The following is a 13,391-nucleotide window of genomic DNA, read 5'->3' as shown; positions in this document are numbered from 1 at the left end:
GGTTACAAGAAAGTGCCGAAGGCTAAATGTTTCTACATGGAGGTGGAGTTTAGGTGACTATGAGAAACAGCCAAAAGTATACATTTGAAATACTCAAAAATAGGAAAATGCATGATTCAAAAGACCCAATGTAATTTCATGGCCATTGCCGCTGATGATTGTTAAGAATCCAGAGCAACTGATGGCACATAAGCTCTGCCGATATTTTTAGGCCGATATGCAAGACTGATTTTGATTATTTTCTCCCCAAATTATGTTATTAAAATTTACTACAAACTCACACAGTCTTTTTTTACCATAAACTTTTAAGAGAGCAGTCTAGTCATGTTTTGAGCAGTTATCTCTTCACATTAAAATGTTAAAATAAAGCTTTACGTGTCTGTAGGCAGCAGGTCGGCCAAAACAAACTTTCGGGCTTTGCTGGAGATTTGAGGCTGATACGCTAAAAAGAGCAAATATTGTCCTTCCAACTGATCTATCTACCTGTTCTTGAATTTCAGCATGTTCTCTTCAAATCTTTTTGTGCACCAAGTCATTACAGTAAAAACTAACAGTGCTTGAAATCCACTCAGATATTTTAACTGTTTCAACATTTCAATTTATCATATAACTTTGATAATCTCACATTGAAGAAATGTACATGTTGGGTCACCTTTTATCACACTGGTATAGAATAAATGGTGCGGTTAAATAGGTTGACAAAGGACATTTTTGGTGTCCTATACAAAGGAGGCAGGGCAAAAGCTCTTAAAACTATTACGCATCTCTTTGTATCTGACCCAAACTGCACTCACAACACTACAACCACACAGGATCTAATGTAAAAACAGTTATTTATACAGAAAAAAGTGCGAGGAAACAATATAAAGACAGATTAAACTAATCTTCACCTAACACACTCACTAACTTCTCCTTTCTGCATTTGTCCCATATCCTTATAATCTAAATAAAATGATTAGTCAACTAATACAAGTTTTGGTCGGACACTTGATAGGACACTATCCACCGATTAATCGAGTAAATGACTAAGAGACTACAGCTCTACAGATAACGTAAGAGTAAAATATAAGATAAACTAAATCTGGATGATTAATCTGTGTTTTTAATACTTGAGATTTTGAAAAAAAATGTAGATTTTATTTTTTGTTCATATTGCTCAGCCCTAAGATAATGTAAGTCAGTTGTGCACAAAAGTCCATCTCTTTCTGAGTGCATGTGTAATCAAGTTTAAACAGAGCGGTAGGTACCTCCACTGTGCTCTACCATTAATGTATTAGACTAAGTGGCTAATGATAAAACTGACTCAGCAACAGGGGACAAAAAAGCACTCGTCGCCTTCCACTAACTATTCCCTCTGGATTGTTTCTACCACATGCACAGCTGCACCTCCAGGCCCAGTCTCTGAACAGGCGCTGGCTTTTAGCTCTCTTTAACTCTTTACACATTCTCTACAGCGCCAATCCCTTACTACATGCATGACGTGATCTAGTACAAGTCGCTCTGATGTGGTGTGAGGAAGCAAATCTCCCCTGTGGCTTTATGCACTTTCCAATCTGACAAGATTTGAGCTCCAGAGCCTAACCCATTTCCTGTTTTCTTCTATCCTCTGCTGTTCATTAGATCTTCCATATGACCTATGACCTTGCCAGCGCCATGGTGAGAATAGTCAACTTGATTGGCATGATGCTGCTGCTGTGTCACTGGGATGGCTGTCTGCAGTTCTTGGTGCCCATGCTGCAAGACTTTCCTGCTGACTGTTGGGTGGCCAAAAATAAGATGGTGGTAAGTTTGTTTATATATGTATTTATGTATTTTATTTATTTAGCTTAGCGTAAGTAAATAAATGGAATGATAAGTAAGTTAATGACAAACTGCACTGACAATAAAGGAAGAAAGACAAGAAAAACAATTAAACAGTGTTGTATTACTAAACTTTTAATGTAATTGTATACTTAAACTTTGTAATTTTTTTAGTAAATAGCAGTCTTTTTTCATCTTGGTCATGTTTACTGCACTTAAAAACAGGCATCCTTACTGTGAGCAGGCTTGCGTCTCCACAAACCTAACTTTTATTTGGCCCGGAGGAAGGCATCCACCTGCTTGTTTCCATGGAAATGTTGTTCCTTTGGTTTATAATCTTACTCAGTGTGAAATAAGATGTATCTAACTCCATGGAGAATGTTCCGAAGTATGGTTTTAACTTTCTACTTCCATGGAATCATGCAGTTGATGTGCCACCTTCAGAAAGTTACATACTGCACCTTTAAACATGTTATGATTTTTTTTTATCATTGTGCTTTCTGAGATTTGAACAATATCTAAATATATCACTTTTTTTTTTATGTTTTCTATTCTCTCGAGCCATTTGAATATATGCACCATCTTTTTGGCATTATTCAGATGCAGCACTTGATCAATATTAGTTGACTATTGGCAGTTCTCATGCTTTGAAAGCAGCTGCTGGTATGGATCATCACGTCTGTGTCATGAGCGTGATTCCTAATACAATACTTGTGATTTTCCTGTGCTGAGCTTCACACCTGATCTTTCAGCACAACCTGTAGCTCTTGGCCTGGTGTTAACGCACTTGCTCCCAGTGTAATCTGATTTACTGTCAGCTTGGTTGTGGGTCTCTTAAAACCTGACGCTCCTAGCAATGAGCATTGATCTATCACCAGCCAATGAATCAGCCTTTATGTAGCCCTAAAGAATGCATCTGGAGTGTCTCGTCAATACACACATCAATAGAGTAATGTGGTGCTTTTTGTTCATTGTTGTAAGATATTGAGTATATTGAAAAATGGATAATAAAGCAATTGTTGTTCTGAAGATGTGCAAAATTAAAATATCGAGTATCTTGTCTATAAATGAAACAATTCAAAATTACAACATAAAGAGCTACAGGAAACAAACAAACAAACAAGATATATTTATTTCTGCACATTCACGTTTTGTGCGATACTTAATCCTCAACCAAGATATTTACAGGCACATTTAAGCACATTCCTGATGCATTGTTAAAATATTGTCTGGATATGGTGGCCAAGATGATGCAAAAAACAACCAAACAACCAAAAAACTATTGAGATGTTTATTTCTGTCAATGTCACCCACCCCTAGTATTGAGTGATGCACACCCCTGATTGAAAGAAAAAAACGATAACACTATAAATGTTAACTGTTATTGCATTACTTATGAGAATAAACCTCAGTGATGTGCAGGTCTTTGTGAATTGACTCTTGATTGAAAGCCTTCTCATATTCAGTTAACATTACCTAGCCTAGTCATGCTTGGCTTGGTCCTGATTGGAATCATTAGCTGAGATTTCTGTCTTCTTTTACAGTAGCTGTCCTATTATCTTGGTGGGTCATCATTCCTTACCTTTTCAAGAGAGGACTAATAAAATCACTATCTCGCAGGCTTTTCCACTGTGGAAATGAGTTTCAAAGCAATTTGGACATGTCACCCCCAGGAGAGAGAGTTGATATTGATTTGCCATGAACTACCACAGGGATCTGAAAGGAAAAGGCCAATTTATCTACTACAAATGTGAAAACTCTGAGAGAAATCACATCTTTCTAAATAGCTGACCTAGTTTGTGTCACACAGGCCTCTAGTGTCCACCGTCTTATCTACACATTCTCAGAGCTATGTTTTAGGCCACTGCCCAAATGCTGGCTTTCTCCACGTGGTTTAAATTGTGAAATGGACTTAGCTGAGTAAGTTTAAGCCTGTTGGTTTAATCTAACTGTTATATATAAGTGGAATATTGAAGACTCATCTCAAAACCCTCTTGTATTCTCTGGCTTGTAACAGCACGTGAAGTGTGTGTTCCTTTGTATGTTATGTTTTTTTGTTTTTTTTTACTTATTTATTACTATTTTACAGTTTCACTTTTATTCAGTTGGACTGCTGTGTTTTTTTTTTACACGTAATATCAAACTGAGCATTTACCTTATTTTGTTCTCTGTCTCTGTTTTATTTATAAATCTTGCTATACTGTATAAATATAGTTGATTTTGATAAAAGAAGAAACTACCCAACTTTTGCAGATATTACTACTGATAATATGTTTGTGACTTTTATTGTCTGAGATAGTAAGGTTATAGAATTATTATTATTATTCATGACTAACTATTTGCTTTGGTTTATGCCTTTTCCAGAACGACACGTGGGGACAGCAGTACTCCTACGCTCTTTTCAAAGCTATGAGCCACATGCTGTGTATCGGGTATGGCATGTACCCCCCAGTGGGCATGACAGACGTGTGGCTCACCATCCTCAGCATGATCGTGGGCGCTACCTGCTATGCCATGTTTGTGGGCCACGCCACCGCCCTAATCCAGTCGCTGGACTCATCTCGACGACAATACCAGGAAAAGGCAAGTCGGAAACTGGTTGTTGTTTTTTTGAGGGCAGTAAAACATTTATTATCAGAATAGATCCAGGATGCAAAATAGATATTCATTTGTAAATGTTTGTTGTAAATAGTTTGTTGTAGTTGTAGTCTACTTAAAACAGCATAGATTTTTCCTATAATACAGTATTTTCAGCAACTATCTGAGACACATACATAAACAAGGTGCATACAGGCACATACAAGTCTTTATTAGGAAGCAGAGAAAAATGTAATATTCCAGAGCTTTTCATAACAATGTAACAACCATAATATGTTTAAGCCACACCCACCTGCCTCCTGGATATTCTTACAATAATGTCAGTGTGGGGTAAAGTATAAACCAATTACACAAGTCACTCAGTCACCCAGTTCAAAGTTTATGTTTTTTAAAGAAAAACAGGAATTATCTTGATGATATCCCATGTATCCACTGGGTTGTGAAGAAAGGAACCCCAGGCTGCTGTGTTCTCAGGGCTTAATGCTCTGACAGCTGCTTGTAATGGCTGAGCCGTGTTCCTGGGTGCTGTGCCCTCTCCAGCCCCAGCATGGGCGATAATGAGCTGCTAGGCTGCAATATTGGCCACGTCTGCGGGGATGAAAGGATGGGAAGATTTGACACCCAGGTAATGGAGCCACAAACTCACTAGATACCAACAAAATGAATAACACAGGGCAGATTGAGGTGTGAAACAAGTACATTTGGGGAGAGATTAACTCAAGCCTGATGCATTTTACAAACCTGAGATGTGCAGCAACAAGACAGATTGTCCACCAAATTTCTAGCTGCTGAATCAGTGCGTGTAAATCCCAAATTGGGTCCATGATTAATACAGCTAATCTCTGTGGATATTAAATGGAAAGCAGAGTGAAAGGACAGCCTGTTGGTTGCTCTTTTTTAGAGATGCTCTGCTGCCAACTTGTTTGAACAGCTGGTCTGTCTCAGTTCCCATCAGGACGTGCTACCAAAGCCATTTGCTGCTGATTCTGGGATCAGTCCCTGAGGAGCCTGAGAATCCCCTCTCTGTGCAGTGGGTCCTCTGCGCCCACGGCTTCACACGCTGCTTGTCTCTAGAAAGGTTATTACAGCACACTGCAATTAATTTCTAAGAGTGCGGATTCTCCTTTATCATTCTGATGAAATACATTGAGTGTACCATGTCCTCTATAGGAGAGGAGCACAAAGTATCATGTGATAATAATGTTACTAGATTGTGTATATGTCTGTGTAATCCCTATAGATTACGTTACATATGATTTTACATATAAACCCACACTGCCATTAACTGTAGCCATAATACAAATTGAGTGGGATATTGTTTATTTTAAATAAAATGCAATCCAGTGAATTTCACGTGTTAAATCCTTACTAATTTGAAATGTATGAATTTATTTAATTATATGTTAATAATGACTAATGCCTTAGCCCTAAAGCCTCTTGTATGGATTGTACCAAGTACTATGGATTTCAATTTAAGCCTCCACACTGAAGCTGCACAGTGCAAACATACAGTTGCGGATATAAGAGGCCATTATGTCCATTTGGCATGCAGAGCTGATATTCAGGTAGTTGTTAGATTCTGATTGGAGAAACCCCTTTGGGAGAGCCCACTGATGAAAGACAATCTGTGTGTGGATCTGTGAACTGTTGTGACTAGAGAGGAGGAAGGGTGAAATAAAGCTTGGGTCTTTAAGATGGTGGAAATTATCATCAAAAAGCCCGGGTAATCTTTTCTGAATAGAATTCTATTAGAATGTGGCACCATGTGATAAATGCCTTGGCTGTCAGAAGCTAGCAAGCAGGCTAAAATAGGGTCTTAAATATGAATCAGACAGTCTGTTAACTGCTATACAAAAAAGCTGCAATCATGCAAAATATTAGAGGTCGAAGGGTCCTGCCGAGAGGAAAAATAGCTTTATTAACCTGATTCTACTTTGGTTGAATTAACTTTAGAATAGTCAGTTTTATTTGACATTTTGGCATTGGTTTTATATATATTCTTTTGAAGTTCATTGTTAAAGGTGCACTATGTTACTTTTCTGGTGTGCGGTCCGCTACTGGCTTGTCTCCATAGAGACGTTAGAGCTTCATCTGGAATGTTCCTCATGCATTAAACTTGCATTATTCATTTACATGTGTTATTGCCAAAATTTACTTGCACTTGAAAAACATGCATTCTCATTGTGAGCGGGGTTGTCTCTCCACAGATCTGACTCGCTACTCTCCATAGAGACAATCTAATGCCATACTGTGGAGCATTCTAGGCAACAAACCAGTGTACAGGTCCTTGCTACTTAATTGCAGTACAAATAGAAATGATTACTACTAACAAAGCAGTTGACTGTTTTATCTTCTTTTGAATGTTGTGTTTTGTTGTCGGTTGAAATTATACACACCCATGGGGCACTAGTAAGTAGTGTGTTATGACATGTTTGTCCCAAAAGACTTGAAAAAGAACATGAAATTGCATGACATAGTCCCTCCTATTTCAAGCTCTAATTAACACTTTGTAATTAAGCACAGCTCTTGTGGGGATAGTTAATCAGGCCCAAAACTAACTGTTAGTGGGCGAAAGGATGTTTTGTTTTTCTACTTGCCTTTTTAAATTTCCAACTTTTTCAAGAGCATATGGACAGATGTTTTTTTCCCCTCTAAAAGACAAGTTTTCTTTCTGAGAGGGTAAAACTGATCTTTAACTTTTAAGTTGTAATCAATCTCTCCGAAAAGGTACTGTTAATGAAAGTGGGAAATGCCTGTGTTTCCCTGAATTATTGCCTCATAGATGAAGCCATGGACACAGCTGTCAACAAGTGGAGGAGCTTAATTCTGATTGTGCCTTACAGTGAGAGCTTATTAGTCAAGACTTGACTGATGGCACTAATCCAAATATTATATTATTTTTATATTCTGCAGCAGCTATAACTTTTACTTATGACTTGACAGAGAAATACCTTTCAAGCAAATTGTTCAAGGCATTTGGACTTAAAGCAAGATCTAAACACAAAATCCACTTTTTTGGCAACTTTAGTGCAAACTAGGTCAATTTGCAGCTTTCTGGTCAAAAACGCCAAAATATAAATTCGTGCTGCCTTCAGTGGCTATGGCATTTTCTAGCAGTTGGTGACATCACAAAAGACTGATTACAGCCATGTGTTTCTGATTACAAATACCTGGGTACAGGGGCAGTATTTGAAGTGTGGATACCTGTTAGACCAATCATGCTGCTCCTTATACTTAGACTTTGCCCCCTCCTTCCCCTCACTCTTTTCATTAATCCTCCAGGTACTGCCCAGTTTAGCAGCCTTACTTCCAATACTGCTGTGGGCAAAGTTTAGGTGTTGGTCCCACTTTAAGGGAGAGTTTATAGAGTAGACAATTTGATGATATGAACTTTAATTGTAATCTAACTTCATCAAACCTCTGGGAAGGTCAATGAATCAACAAGAAACTGTGGTGAACATAAAACAAACATTTACTGTTAATACTGAATATGTGAATTCCTTTTCTTTTACTGAATAATTCATATGGCGTGTAGCTTGTTACTGCAACCCCAATAATGCTAAAAATAGATAAGCAAATAGAGTCCATGACCAAAATTGGAAGGTTTTAAAAAATAAACAATTCAAGATTACTTGGATACTAGAGAACCATGTCGCCTCTATGATTGTGTGTTCTTGCAAAGGTATGATCAGTCACCCACGTAAACTGCCAGTTGCAATTTACTGTACTTTGAGCAAGGACACAGTGTAATGACTTTTCACAACACTAACAGACTGGAAAGCTCATTCTCCTTCACAGCTATGATCAGTAATAGTTTCAAGAGAGTAAGTACACCTTGGGAATTGAGTATGTGCTGCTAATCTATACAATAGTTGCAGTTTTGATAACATAACGGTCATAAACTTTTGGGTAGCTTTTAACCTAGACATTTAGGTTATAAGCAGTCATCTGAAACGCATGAAGGTTTCATGGTGGAATGATTACACCTCTGATAATCAAGACGATTTAAATGAGCCAACTAGAGCGACAGGCAGCTGGTCTCCTAAATTGACAAGGACTGGAACGCCAAAAGATCATTCATGGAACATGAGTTGTTATCTGCCCATCATGGCTTTAGCAGCACCCCTTCCAAAAAACCCATAATTAGTAAGTGACATACATTCAGCAACTCCGCCCAGCATAATTTTTTAATCTATTTCTCCCCGGATGAAATTCACTCTTGTCTCTTGAAATATTGCACCCTGCTGTGCCATGCCAAATTTAATAGACATAAAGATTTGAGATGCATAATGTGAGTTATACCTGTCAACTCTACTGCGGCATCAGATAAGCAATCTTGATATCAATACAAAAGCAAGAACCAAATAAGACACCGTAATAAAACAAACAAGTCCATTAACCTTCTGTTCAAATCTGCAGAACTGAGATGCCCTGTCTTTTCATAGTGACATTTGCATTGTAGCAAGGAGTAGATTTTCATTTGCGCATATTTATTGTTGAAAATTGGATATATGACATATTTTAATGCTACATGTATAACCTGGGCTCTAATATTTAAAAATAATAAATGCATTTAAGTACATAACAGAGGGAGTGGGGATAGGGGTTAGGTCATACAAGCCTTGAATGCAGGGCAGCACAAGATTACGCAAACATGCATGAATCATCCGAAATACAACTTTGAGTAAGCTATAATGATGATGGAAGACCATTGTAACATGTTTAAAAGCTCTTAAACATACCTTTAACATGATATATCCCCTTTAAGTAATGCTTTAGAAATTCTTTAAAAAAGTGTGCTGTATGTCAGTGGGTCAAGGTATAGTGGCTGAACCCTCCCATGCCCTTTGTTGTACCTCTGGATATTTTACTATCTCGCTGATGTACAATCCCTAGTGTCATCCTAGCGTGTGTTTAATATTAACTCTCACACACTCTGATTCTGAAGAGCCCTGACAGCATTTCCGCTCCTGTAAAAACAATGTGACTCGCACAAGACAGCTGTCCGTATTTATTGTGTAAGATTTCCACAAGACCAGCCTTTTGATGATCGTTCCTGGGATGAGTAGTGACTGTGGTAGTGGAGTGGTAGAACAAAGGAGAAGACATCTAAGGTCAGCCGCGGTGGTACATGCAGTGGGTGTTGCCCGTGTAGTAATGATGATCAAAGTATACCTCCTTCACTAAGTGAATAGTTAATTTCTCCCTTTTTCATCTCTTTATTTTTTGAGGGTCAAGGATTGTACCTCTTAGTATTCCCTAGGTGCTCTTGTGCTGCTTTAATCTGCATACATGCTGCAGAATGTAAATTAGCACTACGGAGTCTAGTCACATCATGGCAATTAATGCAAATATACTCAAGCAAAGTAACTATTCATATTTTTGCATTTTGAATTTAAAAAATGAAAATCTGTGAATCAAAATAGCTCCATTGTAACAGCTAAAAAGCCAATGCTACCATAGAATTCTGACCTGTCCTCCAGCTCAGTTTTAAAATATGGGTAGTTTAGAAAGCCATAACATCCAACTTGTCAATGTATATCTCACCCATACCTTTATCCATTGCCTAAATGGAGCCCTACCCCAGGACCATATTCTGGGAAAGCCTCTATAGACCTGTGCCTTAGCAATAAAAATAGATTTTAAGAAGGAAAAAAAAAGAAAACTATGAAATATCTGCTCCTTTTGTCATTACATCTTTATTTAGCCTTCAGAGGACTTTAAATAACCCCAGACATTATGTGTTTGTGTCTCCACAGTATAAACAGGTGGAGCAGTACATGTCTTTTCACAAGCTGCCCGCAGATATGAGACAGAGAATCCATGACTACTATGAACATCGTTACCAAGGCAAGATGTTTGATGAGGAAAGCATCCTGGGAGAGTTGAACGAGCCACTACGAGAGGTGAGCAAAGCCCCTCTTACAATCTTTTCTTTGAATTCTAACATGTAATAGCTTCTCATTGTTTGACTTGAAACACTTTCTTTAACACATATTCTCCCTTTATTCTGGTCTTATTATGCAGGAAATAATCAACTTTAACTGTCGAAAACTGGTAGCATCAATGCCTCTGTTTGCGAATGCAGATCCAAACTTTGTCACTTCTATGCTGACCAAGCTCAAGTTTGAGGTGTTCCAGCCTGGGGATTACATCATCAGAGAGGGTACCATCGGCAAAAAGATGTACTTTATTCAGCACGGCGTTGTCAGTGTGCTAACCAAGGGCAATAAAGAGACTAAACTATCCGATGGATCCTACTTTGGAGGTATGATGATACGACAAAAGCCACAAACCTTTTTAACCTTTTTCAGCATTTTATAGCAGTTTTATAGCATAATCTTTATGTATGGGCATACTTGTAAAAGCTGCAGGAGCCATGAACCATTATTATATATATTTTTGAAGGAAAAAAAAACAACTTTTGTTGCTCCGAGATTTTTGAATTTGTGTTTTCTGGTACCACATCTTTCAGTGCTTGGTGTTTTGGTAAGTGAAAATTTTGCTAATATCATGAACAGACACCGCATTTTTAAACAGAAGGAGATTATAATTTTGAATACAGTACCTTTTTGTAACAAGGCAGCAAATGTATTTCTATTTTGCTTTGAAATGTCACCTCAGTCATTTTTTGTAAATCTTCCTCACGCCAACCCTTCTTAAATCTATATTTGCATTAAGTCAAGTCAAGTCTGTATAGTCTAGTTACCCAGACCAAAAAACTAATTCTATGTCAGAGTATATAAATGTGTACATTTGAAATAGGATAATCCAGAGCACTATTTTGCAGTTAATCAGGGTCAGTTAATTCCTGCCCCTTTCACAGCCTCACGACCTATGACACATGTAGCAGCACACTGCTGCCATAATGCCCTTACCAAATACCAATTCATTTGCCCAGTGACAGCATATCATTTAGACTACTCCACTAAGTACTATGAAGAATAGTGGCAGAGCATTTAACATCACATGACCCGTCTGTGGAAGTTTAATTAGGACTTGCTGTCTCAAGTCCATCTTCATGCCCTCTCTCATAGTGTTCCATGGGAATAATGAAAAGATGGCAGCCAATCTTGCATCTCCACACATGCCCAGGCTAATCAGCACTTTAGACAACACATCCTTGGATTCCTCCCGGGCCATGTTGTCTCAAATGATGTCCAAAATGTTCCCTGATCAGTCTCTATTTAAAAAAGCCGTCAATCATGTCTTGTACCTTGTAGTGCTCTGCAGCAAAGAAAACATCTTTGTCCTGAAAGATAAATGCAGTTTTGATGGATCTTTTTCCTCTTTAATTTTGGCTTTTCACTTTCAGTCTTTTGCATTTATATATGCAATCCAAAAATAGCTTGAAAGAAAGTGCCATGCTATGCTTTGCTATAGGATAATTATCCTATCCTATATGGTTAATTGTAGGTTAATTTTTTATTTAATAAGCAATTCTTATACTCCATTTTATGAAAATATTGATACTTAAAAAACAAAGAGGTCTAAATTACTGGATGACATCATTGCAAATGCATTATGGTCTACTACTTGACTTTTTTGCCATCCAATTTCCTCTTTTACTGAATTTTGAACATTCTGACAATATAGCATTTTGGATGTGTACTTTCTTTACTCATAAGCATTAGAGACGCAAGACTTCTTCTCCATTAGGCTGTGACTATTTATGGTAGTGGTAGTCCTCTGAGGCTGTGAGGAGAGAGATGAGTGAGGTAAGCCAGGAGCCACTGGGAGTTTGTTACCCAACATGAAGTAGTCATTCATGAAATTAATTGGTGCAGGTTCAGCAAAAACGGCATGTATCACATGTAGATCTCAGCAAAGCTGTCAGTAATAGCAAACAGGAAGTCAGAAGCATAGAGGGGTTTTTTTGTTTTGTTTTTTTACAGTTGGACCTGTTAATGATGTGTAAGCCAAAGCTGCCCAGTCATATTTGCTTGTCTCACACTTTCAGCATGAGTGGGCGATGTGTATGCTTATCCTAGCATGCACGTAGTGTAAATTGTTCATTTATATACTGTCTGAATAATTTATTTAAATGCACACTTACAGTCTGCTTCTGAGAGACGCTGTTGGGTCAGCTGGAGCACAGACTCAAGTATACACACCGTGCCCTGATGGAAACATCAGCTGGGTACACAGCGATTCAGTGAAGAGGGAAAACGAAATGTGACTGCAGATCTGAAGCCAAGGACACATGGAGCTGGGCCAGGCCCTCTCTCTGCCCACTACTCTGGGAAGAGTGCCCTCTTCCTATGCTTATGCCCTCCTTACACATGCCCACCTTCACAATGTAATGCTTATCTAACCAGTTTCTCAATGGCCTCATTGGACCTTATTCAAATTTGTAGCCTATAGTAATTTTTCATCTTGCTTGTCTGCTCTAACTGGTGTGACGTAAGAGCAGAAAGTATAGCTTTCTCTTGGCTGGAGTAGGGCTCCCTGACCTTGCTGTGGCCTTGATGCCAGTCAGAGGTGCTTATCAAAAGCAGCCTTTGATTTCACCTCTAAGATGGCTCCCACTGCCTTCCAGTGAGTGGCTTGTAATAGCTTTGTGAGAACAGAGGAAAGAGTGGGAGACTGGCAGGGAGATTGGGAAGGAGTTAAGAGGGAGTTGACTGCACAGTTGGTTATCTTCAGGGTCATGATTTAGGTTTTAGTCAGCCTTGGTTCTCAGTAAATGCACCACTTCTAATCCAGAGACTGGATCTTGTGTTGAGTGTAATACTTCTCCCTTTTGGCCCTTTTCATCTTGGCTTCCCCTCACCTTTTTCCTCCATGGACCCAGGAGGATGCTGTAATCTACAGAGCCGTCAAATAGGCACCTTAATAGAGTCAAAGGGTCATAAACACCAGGTAATCCTACTGTTGCCCTTAACCTAGTTTTCATCAGGCTATCCCCTCATTTAAAATCATCTTTTGAGACTTTTACAATGTGCTTAGCAATCATTTTCAGCCATTTCCTGCACATACTGGAATATGGTCCA

The 13,391-nt window shown here is 38.5% G+C and overlaps 1 protein-coding gene across 1 annotated transcript in view; it reads left to right on the top strand.

The window, feature by feature from the left end:
- hcn4 (hyperpolarization activated cyclic nucleotide-gated potassium channel 4) overlaps window positions 1-13,391 on the top strand; it is a 37,234-nt gene that overhangs the window by 18,998 nt on the left and 4,845 nt on the right. The window contains exons 3-6 of the mRNA XM_033991879.2: window positions 1,621-1,782; window positions 4,165-4,383; window positions 10,158-10,304; window positions 10,426-10,666. Of these exons, the coding sequence (XP_033847770.1) occupies window positions 1,621-1,782; window positions 4,165-4,383; window positions 10,158-10,304; window positions 10,426-10,666 (769 nt within the window). The remainder of the gene's footprint in view (window positions 1-1,620; window positions 1,783-4,164; window positions 4,384-10,157; window positions 10,305-10,425; window positions 10,667-13,391) is intronic.

This window comes from Periophthalmus magnuspinnatus, chromosome 3 (genome assembly GCF_009829125.3).
Source record: "Periophthalmus magnuspinnatus isolate fPerMag1 chromosome 3, fPerMag1.2.pri, whole genome shotgun sequence".
Taxonomy (NCBI): Eukaryota; Metazoa; Chordata; class Actinopteri; order Gobiiformes; family Gobiidae; genus Periophthalmus; species Periophthalmus magnuspinnatus.
Note: the sequence above shows the minus strand (reverse complement) of the source record. Positions and strands in the feature narration are given on the sequence as shown.